Source organism: Rhinopithecus bieti, unplaced genomic scaffold, assembly GCF_001698545.2.
Source record: "Rhinopithecus bieti isolate Rb0 unplaced genomic scaffold, ASM169854v2 scaffold_65, whole genome shotgun sequence".
NCBI lineage: Eukaryota > Metazoa > Chordata > Mammalia > Primates > Cercopithecidae > Rhinopithecus > Rhinopithecus bieti.
In genome coordinates, this window is record NW_016803344.1 from 5,821,309 (window position 1) to 5,843,637 (window position 22,329).

Below are 22,329 nucleotides of genomic sequence, written 5' to 3' on the forward strand. Positions count from 1 at the left end.
TTTTTGAGACGGAGTTTCACTCTTGTTGCCCAGGTGGAGTGCAATGGCCCGATATCGGCTCACTGCAACCTCTGCCTCCCTGATTCAAGCGATTCTCCTGCCTCAGCCTCCCGAGTAGCTGAGATTACAGGCATGTGCCACCATGCCCGGCTAATTTTGTATTTTTAGTAGAGACGAGGTTTCAGGCCACTGCATTCCACCCTGGGTGACAGAGTGAGACCATGTCAAAAAAAACAAACAAACTAGGTTAAAGGAGAAAAATCGTGATAATTTCAGGAAAAGCTTTTGACAAAATGCAATGCAAATTTATGATAAACTCTCAGCTACCTTGGAAACTTTTTTTGAGATGGAGTCTCACTCTGTTGCCCAGGCTGGAGTGCAGTGGCGTGATCTTGGCTCACTACAAGCTCCGCCTCCCGGGTTCACACCATTCTCCTGCCTTAGTCTCCCAAGTAGCTGGGACTACAGTCACCTGCAACCACGCCCAGCTAATTTTTTGTATTTTTAGTAGAGACGGGGTTTCACCATGTTAGCCAGGCTGGTCTCGATCTCCTGACCTTGTGATCCACCCGCCTCGGCCTCCCAAAGTGCTAGTATTACAGGCGTGAGCCACTGCGCCCGGCCAGAAGCTGTTTTACCAGGAAAAAATTTGACAAAAGCTTACAGCTAACATCACAATTAATGATGAAATACCTCACAAGATCAAGAATAAGACAAGGATATCTATTGACACCACTTCACTTAACATTGTGTTGGTATTCCTACCCAGTGCAGTGAAATGAGAAAAAGAAATACAGGCCAGGCACGGTGGCTCACGCCTGTAATCCCAGAACTTTGGGAGGCTGAGACAGGTGGATCACTTGAGGCCAGGAGTTCAAGACCAACCTGGCAAACATGGCTAAACCCCGTCTCTACTAAAAATACAAAAATTATTCGGTCATATTGGTGGGCACCTGTAATCCCAGCTACTCGGGAGGCTGAGGCAGGAGAATCACTTGAACCTCTGGGTCAGAAGTTACAGTGAGCAGAGATTGCACCACTGCACTCCAGCCTGGGAGATGGAGCGAGACTCTATCTAAAAAAAGAAAAGAAAAGAAAAGAAAAGAAATACAAGATGTATAAATTGGAAAGGAAGAAGTAAAACTGTCTCTTTTCCCCTCACACAAATAACATACATATACAGAAAATCATAAAGAATCTAGAAAAAATTACTAGAACTAGTAAGTGAATTTAACAGCATAACAGAATATAAAGTCAATGTACAAAATCAGTTGTATTTCTACACTGATATACATTGAATTTTTCAGAGGAAGATAATCCAAGATAATCCCATGGTGTCATAAGTTATCAAAATTTCTTCTTTCTGCCATCCTAGAGTGTGGTCTCATTCCTCAACATCACCTCATGGTCTGTGACAGCTTCTGAAACTTAAGCTGTCAGAGTCATACTCCAGGCTGGAATTCGGAGTAAAACAAAACACACATACACACACATACTTTTTAGCTATTTTAGCTCTCTTTTAAAAGATCCTTCTTTTTTTATTTTTTTATTTTTTTATTATTTTTTATTTTTTATTTTATTTTATTTTTTTTTTTGAGACAGAGTCTAGCTTTGTCACCCTTGCTAGAGTGCAGTGGTGCGATCTCAGCTCACTGCAGCCTTGAACTCTCAGATTCAAGTGATTCTCCTGCCTCAGCCTCCCAAGTAGATGGGATTAGAGGCACCTGCCACTACGCCCAGCTAATGTTTGTATTTTTAGTAGAGACAGAGTTTCACTGTGTTGGTCAGGCTGGTCTCAAACTCCTGACCTCAGGTGATCCACCCACCTCAGCCTCCCAAAGTGCTGGGATTTACAGGTGTGAGCCACAGCACCTGGCCAAAAAGATCCTTCTTGAAAGTTTCATATGCCACTTTGGCCATATAGAGAAATGTAGTCTTTATTATATGTAGCATTCTATTCAGTTAAATAACAAGGGTTTTACTTAAGGATAAAAGAGGGAATCGATGTTGGGATAGACAGCATTCTCAAAAAGAACCCCTTTTACTTAGCCCTCTTAGATTTGCCAGCATAGAAAAGAAAATTCCACAATAGTAGCTTCAACAAAATCAAAGTTTTTCTTTTGTTTTTTCTGTTACTTAAAGGTATTCCTGGGGAAATACCTCTCAAAAAGCCAAGAATGGTTGTGTTAGGAATATGCTATATTTTTGTATTTGGTTAGTAAGTGCTGAGAGAGGATGGGATGTTTTGCTTTCCTTCAGCATTATCTTTTACAAGCAGCTATATATGTCCTGTTAACCCTTGTTCTTCCTCAGAGACAATGGACCTCAGATAGCCTATGTTCGGGACTTCAAAGCAAAGGTTCAGTATTTCCGGTTCTGGTGTCAGGTTAGTGTTGGAACTCTATCTCTGTACTCCCTTTCCTTTGTTGTGTTGCTTGTATTACACAGTGATAGTGAAAATACTTAACTCACAGAAAACCAGGTAAAACGAGAAGCATTAGAATCTCTTTTGTCTACTTTTAGAGCAAATTGATAGATTTATCAATTAGATCATTTGTGACTTTGGTTGTTCAGAAAATTAAACCTCATGTAATTCTAGCACTTGGGGAGGCTGAGGTGGGCAGATCACTTGAGCTCAGGAGTTCAGGACCAGTCTGGGCAACATATTGAGGCCTTATCTCTGTAAATATATATATACATATATTTTTTTTCTTTAAGAAGAAAATTAAACTTGAGACCATCTGAATAAGCAAACATTGTCACTTTTTCCCAGTACCCATTACTTTCAGATTGCAGAAATCTTCAAATATAAGTTAAAGCATTTTCTGATATAATTGTAACCAGCTACTCTATTTTTATTTGTTAGTTTTTCTGAGACAGGGTCTCACTCTGTCACCCAGGCTGGAGTGCAGTGGTGCCATCATGGCTTACTGCAGCTTTGACCTACTGGGCTCAAGTGATCCTCTTGCCTCAGCCTTCTCACTAATTGACACTACAGATGCACTCCACCACAGCTGGCTAATTCTTAGTAGAGACAGGGTCCCCTTATGTTGCCTAGGCTGGTTTTGAACTCCTAGACTCAAATTATCCTCCTGCCTCATCTTCCCCAAGTGCTAGGATTGTGGGCATGAGCCAGCATGCCCAGACAGCAGCCATTTTTATATCTATCATTTGATATAAATGACTTTGATAGATGTATACATGTTCATACATACATGAACATATCCATACATAGATGTTATATTCAGTGTTTTTTTCAGATGTGATCAACTATTTCTGATGTATAGATATTTACTGGAATTAATGATTTTTTATGAGTTCTAAATGAATGCCCCGGTCAAAGTTACTATGATGAATATTTTTACAATTGAAACTTGTAATTAACTGGACCCATGGAAGCAAGAAGAATCTGGATTAACTATTCGAAAATAAGATTAAGTAAAGATTTATTTGACACATTATTAAGTAAGCAGTGTGCATATGAGATCAATCTTGTGGTTCTTCTGTTTTCATGTATTAATCTATAATTAGCATGAATACTCACCGATGCATGGGTAAACGTTATTGAATATAAATTTACATTCATAGTCTACTTGTTTCTGTAAGCAAAGATAAAAGTAAATAAAACTTTCCCCTTTTGGTTTTTTGATAGGCTGTTTTAATGATGAGAGTTGACTTAAGTCATTCTTCTATTTCAGCAACTGGCCATGCCACAGCACATAAAGATTACAGTGACAAGAAAAACATTGTTTGAGGATTCCTTTCAACAGGTACTGTTTCATTCTTTCAATAATTTTTGCCCTGGCTGCTAGCTTAGGACTAGCTTTTGGTGCTTTTAATCTGAACAGTCTGGAACTTCTTGAGTTGAAGTCCTTGAATTTTTCAAGTGTGATCTCGTTGCCAGCCACCTCAGGGCTTAAGGGGTGTGTGTGTGGGTGTGTGTGTGGGTGTGTGTGTGTGTGCGCGCGCGCGCGCGCGCGCGCACGTGCGTTTCAGGTTTCCGTTTCTAAACTGATATGATTTGAAATAAATGCATAGGTAAGATAATAGATTTTTGGTAGCCAAAGGTCTGGAAATACCCATATGAACATTATCAGATTGTAGAAAGGAGAGGGGAAGACTTTTGTTTTTACACTTCAGTATTACTTGGATTTTTGCAATAAGCGTATGTTACTCTTAACAGGAATAAAAGTAACTGGTCATTGATGACAGTATCTAAAAAAAGATATATATATGAGTTTTCAGAAGTAGTCAGCAGATTTTTTCACTTGTCTTCAGAACTTGAGTTAATTTACTCGCTGGGCACATGGCTCATGCCTGTAATCCCAGCACTTTGGGAAGCTGAGGGGGTGGATCATCTGAGGTCAGGAGTTTGAGACCAACCTGGCCAACATGGTGAAACCTTGTCTCTATTAAAAATATAAAAATTAACTGGGCCTGGTGGCCGGTGCCTGTAATCCTGTAAAGCTACTCAGGAGAGTTGGCTGAACCTGGGAGGCGGAGGTTGCAGTGACCTGAGATCGTGCCATTGCATTCCAGGCTGGGCAATAAGAGCGAAACTCCATCTCAATAATGAAAAAAAAAAGAACTTGAATTAATCTATTTACCTTTATATTATAGATATCACTAGTAACCTACTGCAACTAAATGTTAAAATGATTGTTATATAGAAGGTTAAAATAACTAGTGAAAAAATGTCTTAAAATGAAAACATCTGGTTAGTCCTTGTTTTATATCCAGATGTGGAAGTGATTATTTTCAAGCACCAGTGATATTGTAGCAACTACAGCCTCAAGAAGTATGGAATTGAATGCAAAGGGAAAAGAGGTTGAGACAGTTGGTAGTAGCTGGCTACTTGTTTTCAGAATCAGTTTTGTTCATTTCCTAATGGAACTTCAATTATTAACATTAAAGGAAAAGCCAATTGTAGGAGCAGAAAGCTTTTAGTGGGAACTGGAGCTTTATTTTAGGCCATTTAGAAGAATTTTTTTTTTTTTTTTTTTTTTTGAGGGGCGGAGTCTGCGCCTCTGTTCGCCGAGTCGGACTGGAGTGCAGTGGCCAGATCTCAGCTCACTGTCAAAGCTCGCGCGCTCCTGGGTTTATGCCATTCTCCTGCCTGCAAGCCTCCCGAGTCGCTGGGACTTACAGACAGCCCGCCACCTCGCCGGCTAGTTTTTTTTGTATTTTTTTTTTAGTAGAGACGAGAGGTTTTCACCGTGTTTAGGCCCAGGATGGTCTTCGATCATCCTGACCTCTGTGAACGCCCGTCTCGGCCTCCCAAAGTGCTGGGATTACAGGCTTGAGCCACCGTGCCCAGCCCACCCTTTTATCTTTTATCACTCTGTTGGACGAGTTTCTTGAAACAACTTGCTTACCAGTCTTACCTGTACTGGAAAGATACAAAACATTAAATTGTTCCTTTATCTTTTGACTTTGAAACCTGAAGTCTTTTGCAAAATAACAGACTAGATGGTTCTAAAACAGTTTTTAAAAATGTCACCCTAGATTTGACATCCATCAAATAACTGGGTAATAAAAATGTGAGAGAACAATTTGATTGCCTAAAGGTAACAAAACTAATTGCAAAATTAGCATCAGATTTTCTTTGGATAGCTGTTGGATAAAATTGCTCTGGATAGTGTTTCGTCTGTTAACATAGCACAACTGGTTATGGGGAAAAGTACAGGAGAAAACATTTTTTTTTCCTTCATATTAGACATATTTTAAAAGGAATTATTTAAAGATAGTTTTAACCTTGTGACAGTTCTCATTTGCATTGCTGTATACCTAGCCTATACTATTTGTAGAATAGTGGGCATAAACATGTACGTATGTCTAAGCATTGAATTTTTTTGTGTTATATCTGGGATTTTCTGGCTTGAGTGGAATATGAATTCGTAAATGTGATAGTTTTGTGGGGGAACTGAGAGAACTTGGCATAAACAGGTTACTTACTGATCCTCTCTGGATATTTAAATGTGAGAATTCATTCTTACCACTCAATAAAGTAAAGGCATTATATCAACTTCTTCCTTTCCAGGTTCTTCTGTATTTTTTTCTAAGAGTAATTGATATATGCAGTGCTACGCACATGCAATTTTGGTCAAATAATTAGTTTTATGTGTCAGGAAACCAAATGATCTATTCACTGTAGCTCAGTAACGTACCATCCTTCAAATATGAAGATGATCCTATTAACCACCTATAGTGGGACACAAAATTTGAGTAGTTTTTCTAGGTATTTATAGGTTGTCACTGAGAATGAGTTTCTGAAGTTAACTGGGTCTCTCTGCAGCTACTGTTTTTCATTTCTGGGTTAGATGGTTAGCTGTTATGTGTACCTTTAGCTATGAATCAAAACCAAACCTAATAAACCACAAAAACCCCATCTAACCTCTGACCATGCCCATCTATGTTCTAAGTAATTGATATAAGCAACATTGTAAGTCAATAGTAGCATCATTAAAAATAAAATCACGGCCAGGTGTGGTGGCTCACGTCTATAATCTCAGCACTTTGGGAGGCCGAGGCCAGTGGATGACCTGAGGTCAGGAGTTTGACACCAGCCTGGCCAACATGGCGAAACCCCGTGTCTACTAAAAATACAAAATTAGCCGGGCGTGGTGGCACACACCTGTAGTTCCAGCTACTCGGGTGGCTAAGGCAGGAGACTTGTTTGAACCTGGGAGGCGGAAGAGGTGCAGTAAGCTGAAATCGCACCACTGCTCTCCAGCCTGGGCAATAAGAGCGAGACTCTGTCTAAAAATAGATAAATAAAATCACATGTTTTATATAAAGTATATAAAAATATAGATGTGTATAATAATAAAATATTATTAAATGTTACTATAATGTATTTTCTGTATGTGTGGTTTTGATTAGACCATGAACTCCTTTCTATGTCATGAGGGATTTGAATTACCTACAATGAAGGAGATGTTAAACGTAGAAGTGGTAGACAGTGTTTCAATAACTTTTTTCACCAATTATTTTACTTTATTGTTTTTTAGATAATGAGCCTCAGTCCCCAAGATCTGCGAAGACGTTTGTGGGTGATTTTTCCAGGAGAAGAAGGTTTAGATTATGGAGGTGTAGCAAGGTAGTGATAATATGAATACTCAGAACTTAGTTCCTTTCCTCCAAAGGTACCATTGCACTTCACTTGCAAGTATTATTTTCTCAATCTTTTATTTTAGGAAAATGAAGTATGTCAAATTATTATACCTTTATTATGCTGTAGCTACAGAATTTCAAAAAACATTTAATTCAGCACTTTCTGTGTCATGTACAGCTGATTGATTTCACCCACATCACTCATTTAATCTTCAGGGTAACCTTGTGATATAGAATTTTATAGGATAATGAAGAGGCTTAGAGACTCATCTAAGGCACATCATAAATTGTAGAGCCTGGATGCAAGTTTTGTACCATCTAACCAGTAACCGGTGTTCAGTCTACCACCTCTCATATCTGTTCCACAGAAAACACAAGGCCTTATAATGATCAGGTCATTTTCCCGATCACAGATTACTGATACAGGTAATAGTTACTCAGTTTCCAACTGAGATTAGTATATTTGTCATGAAAATATAAAAGGTTGTACAAAATAGGAGTTGAAAGTCTTAATTCTGCTTTCTTCATATTGGAGCTTGAAATCAAACCCTAGAAGATAGTCTCTAATGAGAATTGCTTTGCTTATTCCATAATAATATATCACCCAGGTTAAAAATTTGCATAGAGGTGGCATTGTGCAAAGACAAGGACTTTAGGGTCAAGCCCAGATTTGAATCTTTTTCTACTCCCTATGTTGGGAGTGTGACGTTGAGCAAATATTTTCATCTGTAAAATAAGAATAGTAATATCTACATTTCTAGGATTATTGTTAAGAGTAGAAATATTGTTTATTAATGACCTAGTTCAGAACCTCTGTCTTTGTGTGCACACTAACTGGTGGCTACATTTTAGTAGTTCTTACTTATATTATGTTTCTGAGTTTAAATAAAATTATTTCAAAATATATATAATCATAGATAAATAACAAATATGAGTAGAAATATGTAATTTTGTATAAATTAAAGGCAATTGAAGAGGAGAGCAATCATTTATTCCTAACAAGAAAATCAACTAGCGGCCAGGCGCGGTGGCTCAAGCCTGTAATCCCAGCACTCTGGGAGGCCGAGACGGGCGGATCACGAGGTCAGGAGATCGAGACCATCCGTGGCTAACACGGTGAAACCCCATCTCTACTAAAAGTACAAAATAACTAGCCGGGCGAGGTGGCGGGCGCCTGTAGTCCCAGCTACTCCGGAGGCTGAGGCAGGAGAATGGCGTAAACCCGGGAGGCGGAGCTTGCAGTGAGCCGAGATCCAGCCACTGCACTCCAGCCCAGGCGACAGAGCAAGACTCCGTCTCAAAAAAAAAAAAAAAGAAAATCAACTAGCAATATTAAAGTGTGTCACAAGATACACTTATCAGAAGAGGCCATGAACTAACAGGAAAAGAGATCCAGATTACAGGCTTATGCCACATGTATTACCCCAGATCACCCATGTTACATAGTTGTGGTAACCATAATCTTATGTTAATATTGGTTCATATTTTCACAATATTTGACTTAGAGTCTCAGCATTTTTCTAATATGTGAGTGGCTGGAATTATGTGCTTTGCTGCCTCTGTGAAATTGGAAGATTTTTCATACTGATTTAACATGTAGGGAGTAGTGGCACTTGACGGGGATTATTATGGGACTTAGTAATAGATGGAATATTAGATTGATTTCAGCCACTCACATGGGTGAATAGTGAATTTTAAATTTGCCTATGAATAGTATTTCATTGATTCTAAGACCAGTATTTTCATGTTATAATATCTCTGAAATTAAGATGTATCACAGGTGAAATTGGGAAAATACAGTTTAGTGGTTCATCAAATAAAGGTACAATGTTGTCTTAGATTCTTTGAAATGTAATAATGTATATATTACCATCTACCCGAGATGGTGTATACTACCAACTCTGTGAAATAGATGTGAGTTTGAACAGAAGCAATAAAAATCAACATGAGATTAGAAAACTATCACTAGCTGAGGGGTATAGATCCCTGAGAACTTTATAGCACTGTTCTTTGATTTGTTGACATGATAACCTGCAAGATTTTTCATAGTAAATTTTCTTTTGATTTCAGAGAATGGTTCTTTCTTTTGTCACATGAAGTGTTGAACCCAATGTATTGCCTGTTTGAATATGCAGGGAAGGATAACTACTGCTTGCAGATAAACCCCGCTTCTTACATCAATCCAGATCACCTGAAATATTTTCGTTTTATTGGCAGATTTATTGCCATGGTAAGTGCAGGTCAAGAATTATGTTTACTTTGCTTACTCAGCAATACTAAATTTTCTCTTAGGTGCCATAACAGATCATACGAGAGAAAGGGAAGTGATTTTGTTTTGTTTTGTTTTTTATTTTTGAGACAGAGTCTTGCTCTGTCACCCAGGCTGGAGTGCAGTGACACAATCTTGGCTCACTGCAGCCTCTGCCTTCTGGGCTCAATCAGTCCTCCTGCCTCAGCCTCCCAAGTAGCTGGGATTACAGGTGTGCACCACCATGCCCGGCTAATTTTTGTATTTTTAGTAGAGATGGGGTTTTGCCATGTTGACCAGGCTGGTCTTGAATTCCTGACCTCAGGTAATCCACCCACCTCAGCCTCCCAAAGTGCTGGGATTACAGGTGTAAGCCACCATGCCCAGCCAGGGAAGTGTTTTTTTGAGACAAAGTTTCACTTTTGTTGCCCGGGCTGGAGTGCAGTGGCGTGATCTCAGCTCACCACAACCTCCACCTCTCAGGTTCAAGCAATTCTCCTGCCTCAGCATCCTGAGTAGCTGGGATTACAAGGATGTGCCACCACGCCCGGCTAATTTTTGTGTTTTTAGTAGAGATGGGGTTTCTCCATGTTGGTCAGTATGGTCTCGAACTCTTGACCTCAGGTGATCCACCCACCTCAGCCTCCCAAATTGCTGGGATTACAGGCGTGAGCCACCATGCCCGACCCAGGGAAATGTTTTTAAATGAAGAATTCATTTAACATATTGAAATAAAATGATTATTGTACAATTATTTTAAGCAGTCTTGTTTCCTTTTTTCATAGGCTCTGTTCCATGGGAAAATCATAGACACAAGTTTTTCTTTACCATTCTATAAGCGTATCTTGAGCAAACCAGTTGGACTCAAGGATTTAGAATCTATTGATCCAGAATTTTACAATTCTCTCATCTGGGTTAAGTAAGTTTCTTTTTCCATGTAATTTATTAAAATATAGTTTATATGCATTCCGTGTAGTATTGATAACCTGTCCAAACTGTAAGCACATAATTGGTTTATTGTATTTAAATGATCTATATATCAAACCTGCCTTTTTATTCAATATGATAAATTTCACAAAAATGTACCCAAGATCTTTGGCAATAATATGATGACCTTAGAATAGAATCTTATTTCTTCTTATTTTGATGTTATAAATTATTTAAGAACATGGGCCTTTAGTTAAAGACTTATAAATTATGATTGAATTGGTGGATATAACAGAGAGTGCTAATTTCATTTGTGCAGAGAAAACAATATTGAGGAATGTGGTTTGGAAATGTACTTCTCCGTTGACAAGGAAATTCTAGGTGAAATTAAGAGTCATGATCTGAAACCGAATGGTGGCAATATTCTTGTAACAGAAGAAAATAAAGAGGAATACATCAGGTGAGAGTGCTCCTTTTCACATTTCACTTTTTGTTTGACTACAGCGTATTGATAATTGCTTACTAATACTAATGGAGAGTTATCTCCAAAATAATATTTGTCTTTGTACTAATCAATATCCTATGTAGGCAGTCATTTTCATTTCTAAAAGTTTTTTTTTTTTTTAAAGTGTTTTAAAAGAGTTTTAAGGATAAAAGTCATGCAGGATTACTCTTTTAAATATCAATTCTGTAACTGTGCTGTATAACATGTCATTAAAAAGAATCTCAAATATATATGCAGATATTTTCACAGGGAATATTGTAAGGTGTATTAGTCCACTTTCCTGCTGCTGATAAAGACATACCCAAAACTGGGCAATTTACAAAAGGAAGAGGTTTAATGGACTTACAGTTCCACAAGGCTGGGGAGGCCTCATACTCATGGTGGAAAGCAAGGAGGGACAAGTCACATCTTACATAGATGGCAGCAGGCAAAGAGAGGGCTTGTACAGGAAAACTCCTGTTTTTAAAACCTCATCATTGGCCGGGCACGGTAGCTCACGCCTGTAATCCCAGCACTTTGGAAGACCGAGGCAGGTAGATCACGAGGTCAGGAGATTGAGACCATCCTGGCCAATATGGTGAAACCCCATCTCTACTAAAAATACAAAAATTAGCTGGGTGTGGGGGCATGTGCCTGTAATCTCAGCTACTAGGGAGGCAGAGGCAGCAGAATGGCTTGAACCCGGGAGGTGGAGTTTGCAGTGAGCCAAGATAGTGCCACTGCACTCCAGCCTGGTGACAGAGTGAGACTCCGTCTAAAAAAAAAAACGACCTCATCATATCTTGTGAGACATATTCACTGTCATGCAAACAGCATGGGAAAGACCCACCCCCATGATTCAGTTATCTCCCACTGATTCTCTCTCACAACACATGGGAATTATGGGAGCTACAAGATGAGATTTGGGTGAGGACACGGAGCCAAACCATATCATTCTGCCCCTGGCGCCTCCCAAATCTCATGTGTTCACATTTCAAAACTAATCATGCCTTCTCAACAGTCCCCCAAAGTCAACTCATTTCAGCATTAACTCAAAAGTCCACAGTCCAAAGTCTCATCTGGGACAAGGAAGTCCCTTCCACCTATGAGCCTGTAAAATTAAAAGCAGCTTAGTTACTTCTTGCATATACTGGGGGATAACAGGCATTGGGTAAATACAGCCATTCCAAATGGAAGAAATTGGCCAAAACAAAGGAGCTACATGCAATATCCTTTGTACAGGCCTCATGCAGGTTTGAAATCCAGCAGGGCAGTCAAATCTTCAAGCTCCAAAATGATCTCTTTTGACTCCATGTCTCACATTCACATCACCCTGATGTAAGAGGTGGCCTCCCATGGCCTTGGCAACACTGCCCTTGTGGCTTTGCAGGGTATAGCCCCCCACCAGCTGCTTTTATGGGCTGGCGTTGAGTGTCTGTGGTTTTTCCAGTCTCATGATGCAAGCTGTTGGTGGATCTACCATTCTGGGGTCTGGAGGACGGTTGCCCCCTTCTCCCAGCTCCACTTGGCAGTGCCCCAGTAGGGACTCTGTATGGGCCTCCAACTTCACATTTCCCCTTTGCACTGTCCTAGCAGAAGTTCTCTGTGAGTGCCCTGCCCCTGCAGCAGAATTTTGCTTGGGCGTCTAGGCATTTCCATATGCCTTCTGAAATCCATATGGAGGTTCCCAAACCTCAATTTTTGCCTTCTGTGCACCCTCAGGCTCAACACCATGTGGAAGCTGCCAAGTCTTGGGGCTTCCACCCTCTGAAGCAACAGCCTGGGCTGTACCTTGGCCCCTTTTAGTCACACTGGAGCGACTAGGAAACAGGGCACCAAGTCCCCAGAGGGCACACAACATGGGAACCCTGGGCCGGGCCCACAAAACCATTTTTTCCTCCTAGGCCTACAGGCTTGTGATAGGAGGGGCTGCCATGACGACCTCTGATGTGCCCTGTAGACATTTTCCCCATTGTCTTGGGGATTAACATTCGGGTCCTCATTACTTATGCAAATTTCTACAGCCAGCTTGAATTTCTCCTCAGAAAATGAGATTTTCTTTTCTACTGCATTGTCAGGCTGCAAATTTTCCAAACTTTTATGCCCTGCTTCCCTTACAAAACTGAATGCCTTTAACAGCACCAAGTCTCCTATTGAATGCTTTGCTGCATAGAAATTTATTCCACCAGATACCCTAAATCATCTCTCTCAAGTACAAAGTTCCACCAGTCTCTAGCACAGGGGCAAAATGCTGCCAGTCTCTTTGCTAAAACGTACCGAGAGTCACCTTTGCTCTGTTTCCCAAAAAGTTTTTCATTTTCATCTGAGAACACCTCAGCCTGAACTTTATTGTCCATATTGCTGTCAGCATTTTGGTCAAAGCCATTCAACAAGTCTGTAGGAAGTTCCAAACTTTCCCACATTTTCCTGTCTTCTTCTGAGCCGTCCAAACTGTTCCACCGTCTGCCTGCTACCCTCCTGAGTAGCTGGGACTGTACTAAAGTTGCATCCACATTTTCAGGTATCTTCAGCAGCACCCTGCTCCTGGTAACAATTTACTGTTTTCATGCTGCTGATAAGATGTACCCGAGAGTGGACAGTTTACAAAAGAAAGAGTTTTAATGGACTTACAGTTCCACATGGCTGGGGAGGCCTCACAATCATGGTGGAAGGCAAGAAGGAGCAAGTCATGTCTTACATGAATGGCAGCAGGCAAAGAGAGAGCTTGTTGTGGGAAACTCTCGTTTTAAAACCATTAGGTCTTGTGAGACTTATTCACTATAATGAGAACAACACAGGAAAGACCTGTCCCCATGATTCAGTTATCTCCCACTGATTCTCTCCCATAACACATGGGAATTATGGGAGCTACAAGATGAGATTTGGGTGGGGACACAGAGCCAAACCATATCATAAGATTGGGTAAAATTATAACTAAAATGAAGTTTTATAGTATATCCTTTCTAATTATTTCCATTGTTCATATTTCTAGTCTCAAGAGCTAATAGTTCATTTGTACCTTCTCAATAGCAGTTCTTTCCAGTCAGGGTTAAATTTTGCATATCTACTTCTTAAGTTCCAAGTTCTGCATTTCTTGCCTGGGTTTTCCCTCCATAATTGAAAGTACACTATTTAACACAGTGAACAGTCATTATTTGTTGGAAAACAATCTATCCTTTTAAAAGTTTATTTTGAAATATCCTTTTAAAATGTAGTCAGTTTGTTTTTGTCAATTCTCCAGTTTTTTGTTATGATATGTCTAGATTTTTTTATGACGTATATAGCATTCCAGAGAGATAATGATTCAAGATTCCAAGTAACCAGGGATGTACTATGTTCCTCAATAGTTTTGTTGCTGGTAATATAACATTTTAAGATAATGGGCAGCTAAAAAGGTTTTTAGTATCTGCTTCAATAATGGCTTGCTTAAAATTTCAGAGTTTGGGGGGTTTTTAGTATTTTTTAAGAAGTATAATTTCCTTAGAGTAAAATGCACTGATCTTAAGTGTGCAAGTTGAATTTTGACAAATACATATATCAGCCCAAATGTGAGCATTTTATGGATAGAAGTTGTGCTAGATCACTCATTTAATTACCAGTTCTGTAAACACTATTCCATATAGGACCATGTCCATGTAAACATGACCCAAATTGTGGAACTTTTTTTTTCTATTCTGGACCCCATAAGGGGCCAATATACACCTCCCTTCTCCCAGCCCCAGAGGTAGATAACCATTTCTGTTTAGTTCTATTTGTATAACACTTTTTGATCTAAAATTTTCTAAAATGGAACCATAGAGTATGTACTCTTATATCTAGCTTTTAGTGTCTGATTTTTTCTTTTATTTGGTGTTTGTGAGATTCAGCCATATTGTTTATATCAGTATTTTATTCCTTTTTATTGCTGAGAAATATTCCATGCCATTTATATCTCAAAATTTGTTTATCCATTCTGTTGGTGATAAATGTTTTGGTTGTTTCCCAGTCTGGGGCTATTATGAGTAAAGCTGCTATAAACATTCTTGTGGTGTCTTTTTGTGGACATATTTTTCTTGAGTAAATACCTAGGAGTGAAATCACTGGGAAGGTGTTTGACTTTATTCGAAACTGCCAAAGTTTCCCAAAGTGTTATTGCCATTTTACAGTCCTACTAGCAATATTTGAAAGTTGCCTCACCTTCTTGCCAATTCATCATTGTCAGTAGTATCTTGTGATTTTAATTTCCATTTTTTCCTTGACTAATGGTGTTGAGTACGTTTTTCTGTGCATATTGATCATTTGTAGCTCTTCTTTTCTGATGTGTATATCCAAATATTTTATCCATTCTAAAATTGGGTTGTCTTTTTATTTGTGATTGTAGGAGTTCTTAAATATTTCAGATCATTGATTTTGGAAACTTTTCTGTTTCCCTTCTTCCCTTCTTCCCTCCCTCACTCCCTCCATCTTCTTACCTTTTCCTCCTGAGTAGCTGGAACTGTAGGCACAAGCCACCGTGCCCAGCAAATTTTTTGGTTGTTTTTATTTTTGTAGAGATGTGGTCTTGCTATTTTGCACAGGCTGGTCTCAGACTCCTTGCCTCAAGTTGTCCTCCCACATTCTGTTTTCTAATATAAGGACTTAAAGCTGCAGATTTCCAACTAAGTATGTCTTTAGCTATCCTCACAATTTATTTATTTATTTATTTATTTTTTGAGATGGAGTCTCACTCTGTTGCCCAGGTTGGAGTGTAGTGGTAGAGTCATGGCTCACTATAGCCTCAACCTCCTGAGCTCCAGATATCCTTTCACCTCAGCCTCCCAAGTAGCTGGAACCACAGGCATGTGCTGCCACGCCTGGCTAACTTATTTATTTATTGTAGGAGATGGGTCTCAATATGTTGCCCAGGCTGGTCTCAAACTCCTGGATTCAAACGATCCTCCCACCTTTGTCTCCCAAAGTGCTGGAATTATAGGCATGAGCCACCTCATCCAGCCCACAAATTTTTTTTTTTCCCCGTGACGGAGTCTCACTCTGTCGTCCAGGCTGGAGTGCAAAGGTACAATCTTGGCTTACTTTAACTTCCATCTCCTGGGTTCAAACGATTCTCCTGCCTCAGCCTCCCGAGCAGCTGTGATTACAGGCACCCGCCACCACACCTGGCTAATTTTTGTATTTTTAATAGAGACAGGGTTTCACCATGTTGGCCAGGCTGGTCTTGAACTCTTGACCTCAGGTGATCTGCCTGCCTCAGCCTCCCAAGGTGCCTGGATTACAGGTGTGAGCCGCTGTGCCCAGCCACAAATTTTGGAATGTTGTGTTTTTTCACTACTTTATTTATTTTATTTGTATTTATTTATTTATTTATTATGTTTTATTTTTAATATTTTTTTGAGACAGGGTCTCATTTTGTCACCCAGGCTGGAGTGCAGTGGCGAAATCTTGGCTCACTGCAGTCTCCACTTCTGGAAGTTCAAGCGATCCTCTTGCCTCAGCCCTCAAGCAGCTGGGACTACAGGCATGTGCCACCACACCAACATGGCGAGATGGGGTTTCACCATGTTGCTCAGGGTGGTCTTGAACTTCTGTGCCCAAGGGATCCACCTGCCTCAGCCTCCCACAGTGCTGGGATTACAGATGTAATCACACTCCCAGCCACTCTCATTGTATTTAGAAGTATTTCTTAAGTCTTATTATTTTTATCCTGATAATCTCTATAATTGGAGTGTTCAGTACGTTTATGTTTAATTTTATTACTGATTTGGTTGGACTTTTGTCTGACCATTGCTATTTGTTTTGCTATTTGTCTCACCTTGCTATTTGTTTCTTATTTTTCCCAACTTTGTTCTTTCTTGCTTTCTTTGAATTAATAAAGCAATTTTTACTTTCTTTTTTAGCTCTTCCGTTGGGTTTTTAGCTATACCTCTTTGTTTAATTTTAGTGGTGACTCTAATGATTATGATAATATGCATCTGTAACATCCCTGTTGACCCAGACACTACTTCTAGTATAATATAAGAAGCTCATAGGCCAGGTGCCGTGGCTCACTCCTGTAATTTCAGCACTTTGGGAGGCTAAGGCCGGTGGATTGCCTGAGGTCAGGAGTTCAAGACCAGCCTGGCCAACATGGTAAAACCCCGTCTCCACTAAAAATAAAAAAATTAACCTGGCGTGGTAGTAGGCACCTGTAATCCCAGCTACTTGGGAGGCTGAGGCAGGATAATCACTTGAACCCAGGAGGCGGAGGTTGCAGTGAGCTGAGATTGTGCCATTGCACACCAGCCTAGGGGACAGAAGTGAGACTTCATCTCAAGAAAAAGAAAAGAAGCTCATAATAATATAATTCCATTTACCTCATGCCAGCTGTTTGTGCTGTTGTTGTCATCATATGTTATTTCTACATGTTACAAATATAATACTTTGTTACTGTTACTCTTGCTTTAATTTTAACCATTTTCAAAATAATCTTATATTTATTCACATTACTATTTCTGTTTCTCCTTATTTCTTTCCTCAGATTCTTTTTTTTTTTTTTTTTTAATATAAGATCATTTCCCTTTGGCTTAAAAAAAAAAACAAAAAACCTTTATTTACCATTTCACTTCATGTGCATCTCCTGGCAGTACATTTTTTCAACTTTTATATGAAAACATCTTTATTTCACTTTCATTTTTTGAAGGATGTTGTCACTAGATTTAGAATTCTAGGTTTATAAAATAATGATGCGGTCATGTTTTTCTGCTTTATGTTTTAAAAAATAATCCTCATGTTGTAGAGACACATACTGAAGTATCTGTTCAAAATGAAATTGTTTGGGCCGGGTGCGGTGGCTCACGCCTGTAATCCCAGCACTTAGGGAGAAGGCAGGCGGATCACTTGAGGTCAGGAGTTCAAGACTAGCCTGGCCAACATGATGAAACCCCCATCTCTACTAAAAACACAAAAATGAGTTGGGCGTGCTGGCGCACGCCTTTGTAATGCCAGCTACTCGGGAGGCTGATGCACAAGAACCGATTGAACCTGGAAGGTGGAGGCTGCAGTGAGCCCAGATTGTATGATTGCACTCCAGCCTGGGCAACAGAGTGCAACCCTGTCTCAAAAAACAAAAACAAAATAAAAGAAAATAAATTATATGGCTTGGCCATGGTGGCACACGCTTGTAATCCTAGCAGTTTGGGTGGCCGAGGCAGGCAGATCACATGAGGCCAGGTGTTTAAAACCAACCTTGGCAACACAGAGAGACCCGATCTGTACACACGAAACCGAAAGTTAGCCAGGCGTGGTGTTCACACCTATTCCCAGCTACTCAGGAGGCCGAGGTAGGAGGATTACTTGAGCCCAGGAGGTCAAGACTGCAGTGAGCCAAGATTGTGCCACTGTGCTTCAGCTCAGGTGACAGAGTGAGACCTCATCTCAAATAAATAAAGAAAAGAAATGAAATTATGTGATATCTAGAGTATGAATAGGGGCATAAATGAAATAGATGGGCATTGTGATGAAGCTTGTGCATGTGTACAGAGGGTTCATTATATTCTACTTTTGAATATATTTTGTTTTTTTATAATTTCTTAAAATTTATTTTTATACTCAGAATTTAAAGATAAGATCTAAACTTCCTGATAGGTTTTTTAATATTTGTTTGCCAGAATGGTAGCTGAATGGAGGTTGTCTCGAGGTGTTGAAGAACAGACACAAGCTTTCTTTGAGGGCTTTAATGAAATTCTTCCCCAGCAATATGTGCAATACTTTGATGCAAAGGAATTAGAGGTAATGAGTTTTCCTTCATTCCCCTGTACCATGCTAGTAAATAATGCCTTCAGTTGTCTGCTTTTAACTCACTTTCCCATCTTTCCTGTTACTGTAATATTTTTTATACTGGGGCAAAATGTTTTGAAACATCCCCAGTGGTTAAAGAAAATCATAATTTATCCAAAGATAAAACAATAGTATTACCCCCCCAAAAGTACAAATATTAGAGCTTCTCTACAATTGAGTGACTTACTTCCCTGAATATATATATATATGACACCGTGCATGGAACCTTGCCTTAATGAGCAATGTAGATATAATTCTTGATGTATAGTTGATAAGTCAAAGCCTACTGATTGTTTTTCTAAAACTTTGCTTAATCTTCGTCTTTCCTTATTTATGTCCAGCTGTTTTTGTACAATTACCTAAGGAAACAATTTGTCTTTTTCATCCCTAAAGGTCCTTTTATGTGGAATGCAAGAGATTGATTTGAATGACTGGCAAAGACATGCCATCTACCGTCATTATACGAGGACCAGCAAACAAATCATGTGGTTTTGGCAGGTTTGTTTTTAAATTTATTTCTATTAGTTGACACAGCATAATTTTTTAGAATTTGCTTACCACATATGGAAATGAGTCACAGCTCAAAATGTACCAGTGTATATAGACCCCTTAGTCCATCATATGCATTATAATAAATGAATACAGATTATAACAGCATCCTTTTAAGACTATTGCCAAGTAAGCCACACATACCTTGCATCTTTGTCCAGAGTAGAGTGTAAGACAATTCCAGATGATAAAATTTACCTACATTTGATTTAAATGGTTTTGAGGTTTTATAGGACTGTCTGTAATACGTTGGGTTTTTTTTTGTTGTTGTTTTTTGTTTTTTTATCATTTATACTTCATTAATTATATAATGTTCAGAAGGCAAAATTTAAGAGACATGATTTAGGATCATAATGGTACCTCTCTAAAAATGTCTGCCGTAACCATAGTAAATGATGTTCAGCATCATTAATCATTAGAGAAATGCAAATCAAAACCACAATGAGGCTGGGTGCGGTGGCTCACACCTGTAATCCCTGCACTTTGGGAGGCCGAGGCGGGCAGATCACGAGGTCAGGAGATCAAGACCATCCTGGCTAACATGACGAAATTAGCCAGGCGTGGTGGCACATGCCTGTAATCTCAGCTACTTGGGAGGCTGAGGCAGGAGAATCACTTGAACCCAGGAGGCAGAGGTTGCAGTGAGCCAAGATGACACTACTGCTCTCCAGCCTAGGCGACAGAGCGAGACTCCATCTCAAAAACAAAAATGAAAACAACACAATGAGATATCACATCATACTTAGTATTATTTTTAAAGTGGAGAAAACAACCATTGCCAAGGGCGCATTGCTGGTGATAGTGTGAAGTATCACACCACTGTGGAAATAGTTTGGTGGTTCCTCAAAAAGTTAAACATAGAATTAACATAAGATCCAGGAATTCCAACCCTTGGTATACAGCCCAAAAAATTGAAAGCAGAGACTCAAACAGATACTCGTATACCAGTATTCATCATCCATTTACCCACACAAAATGTGGTGTATACATATACAGATGCTCCTGGACTTGTAAAGGAGTTTTATCCTTTACATCCATCATAAGTCAAAAATATCTTGAGTTGAATATTATTCAGTGCTAAAAAGTAATGAGATTTTTGGTATGTGCTACAGATAAGCGAAGTAAGCCAGACACAAATGGACAAATACTGTATAATTCCACTTACACGAGGTTACTAGAATGGGCAAATTCATAGAGGCAGAAAGTAGAATATGGGTTACCAGAAGCTGCAGGGAGCAAAAATGGGAAGTTGTGTTTAATGTATACATAGTTTGTACTTGGGATGATGAAAAAGTTGGAAATAGTGTTGACGGTTGCACAACAGTGTGAATGTACTTAATGTCATTAAATTACACTCAAAAAGGTTAAAATCAAGAATTTATGTTGTGTATATTTTACAACAATTTAAAAAATTAAATTAAAAAATCTGCTATACATGTAAAGAAATTCATATGAGAAACTTAAAGATAAACTGAGCTTCTGTAACAAGTAAGGTTACAATTGTAGGATAATTGATAATAGTACAATAGGATAAAAATTATTCCTTACAAAAAAAGTTTTTGGTTGAGGCAAAACAGTTATACTACAGGCTAGAAACATTCTCTAGAAACCTTTTGTTTTGAGTCAGAATTGTACGAAATAAAAACCACATGATTCTAGCTATGTGTAGCTGTACCAAAACCTAAAGAACATTGAGAAGAGGAGGTTATTGGGATATATCCTGCTTCAGAATTCTTTGAATTTCATTAAAGTTGTTTATTAAACCAAAAAGTCTATACTGACTCAAAGTCTCTATCCTGTGTAGCCACATGAATATCCTATAGGACAGGCAGATCTGGGGCTGGGGGGTGGTGGTGGGATGGGGAGTCACAGGAAGGGCTGCCCTAAAAGAGCTAATCTTAAAACTGCATGAGTAAGGAGCTCTTGGTCTCAGTCCATCTTACTTTTTATATATCCCTTTAAGTATATTGTCCTAAGAGTTATATAAGGAAAGATTGCTGGGGCTTTGATAAACATGGAAATGGCCCTCCATCCATAGTGTTGGATTAAGTAATTATCTAATGCAGTGGACACCAGGGGTTCCTTTAAGATTTGAAATGAGCTACATACAGTGGCTTGCTCCTATAGTCCCAGCTACTCTGGAGACTGAGGCGGGAGGATTGCCTGCTGCCCAGGAGTTAGAGGCTGCAATGAGCTATGATTGTACCACTGCACCCCAGACTGGGCCACAGAACAAGACCTCACCTCTAAAAAAAATAAAAGATCTGAAATCATTATTTTTCTTTCTTATTTAGTGTGCTGAATGTAACATATGACATATATATCTCTTTAAATATTCTTTTAACAGTTTGTTAAAGAAATTGATAATGAGAAGAGAATGAGACTTCTACAGTTTGTTACTGGAACCTGCCGATTGCCACTAGGAGGATTTGCTGATCTCATGGGTATGTATACAGGATCACTTTTCCTATACAGAAAATTGTTTATCATGCTGCTTTACGTGAATGTGTATACAGCGTATCAGAAACAACAAAGACAAGGATAGCCATTTTCTTAACTATTCCCAGTTAGCGTGGATTTGTATAACCTTTAAAATAAGTTTTAGTCCTTACCTCTGTAGAAATTTTTAACCCTCAAGCTAGAACCCACAGCTAACTCATTAGGACAGCAGTCTTCTGTATGTAAATCTGTTCATTTAGTGACTTGCCAAACATGTGTCTCTTATGAGTCAATCACTATTGGTTGTATTATTTAACAATGTGAGAAGATCATTGTATAATACAATAGTGGATTGTAGTTTCTGTATTGTGTTTAAAACCACTCTTCCCTGGGAGACAGGGAGTTCTTTGAGATATGGATTCATATCTTCTTCATCTTTTTATTTCTTGCCCCTGGCAAAGTGCCTGTTACACAGCAATCTGCTGCTTAAAATGAATATTGAGATGAGTGACTGTGGCAATATTTACTTTGTTACTAAACAATAAATTATTAAAGTAAATTCAAGTATTTCCTTAATACCAACATTATCCCAAGTACCACATAGGAAGGCACACAGAGAAGTTATGATCTCTAAGCCTGCTTCAGGTGAAGCAGAGTTAAAATTAGGAGAACTAAGCAGGTAATTTTGAATACAGAGCATGAAACCAGTTTAGAAAAGACTTTAAAACCAGATCAAAAGAATTTGGTTATTACTGTGAGGGTATTGGAAGCTGTGGAA

At 39.1% G+C, this 22,329-nt stretch overlaps 1 protein-coding gene across 7 annotated transcripts in view; it reads left to right on the forward strand.

The window, feature by feature from the left end:
• ITCH (itchy E3 ubiquitin protein ligase) overlaps positions 1-22,329 on the forward strand; it is a 136,481-nt gene that overhangs the window by 103,986 nt on the left and 10,166 nt on the right. For all 7 annotated transcript variants that reach the window (XM_017878612.1, XM_017878617.1, XM_017878645.1 and 4 more), the window contains 9 exons: positions 2,314-2,386; positions 3,699-3,770; positions 7,011-7,099; positions 9,184-9,343; positions 10,147-10,280; positions 10,608-10,748; positions 18,395-18,515; positions 18,957-19,061; positions 21,460-21,556. In XM_017878612.1, the coding sequence (XP_017734101.1) occupies positions 2,314-2,386; positions 3,699-3,770; positions 7,011-7,099; positions 9,184-9,343; positions 10,147-10,280; positions 10,608-10,748; positions 18,395-18,515; positions 18,957-19,061; positions 21,460-21,556 (992 nt within the window). The remainder of the gene's footprint in view (positions 1-2,313; positions 2,387-3,698; positions 3,771-7,010; positions 7,100-9,183; positions 9,344-10,146; positions 10,281-10,607; positions 10,749-18,394; positions 18,516-18,956; positions 19,062-21,459; positions 21,557-22,329) is intronic.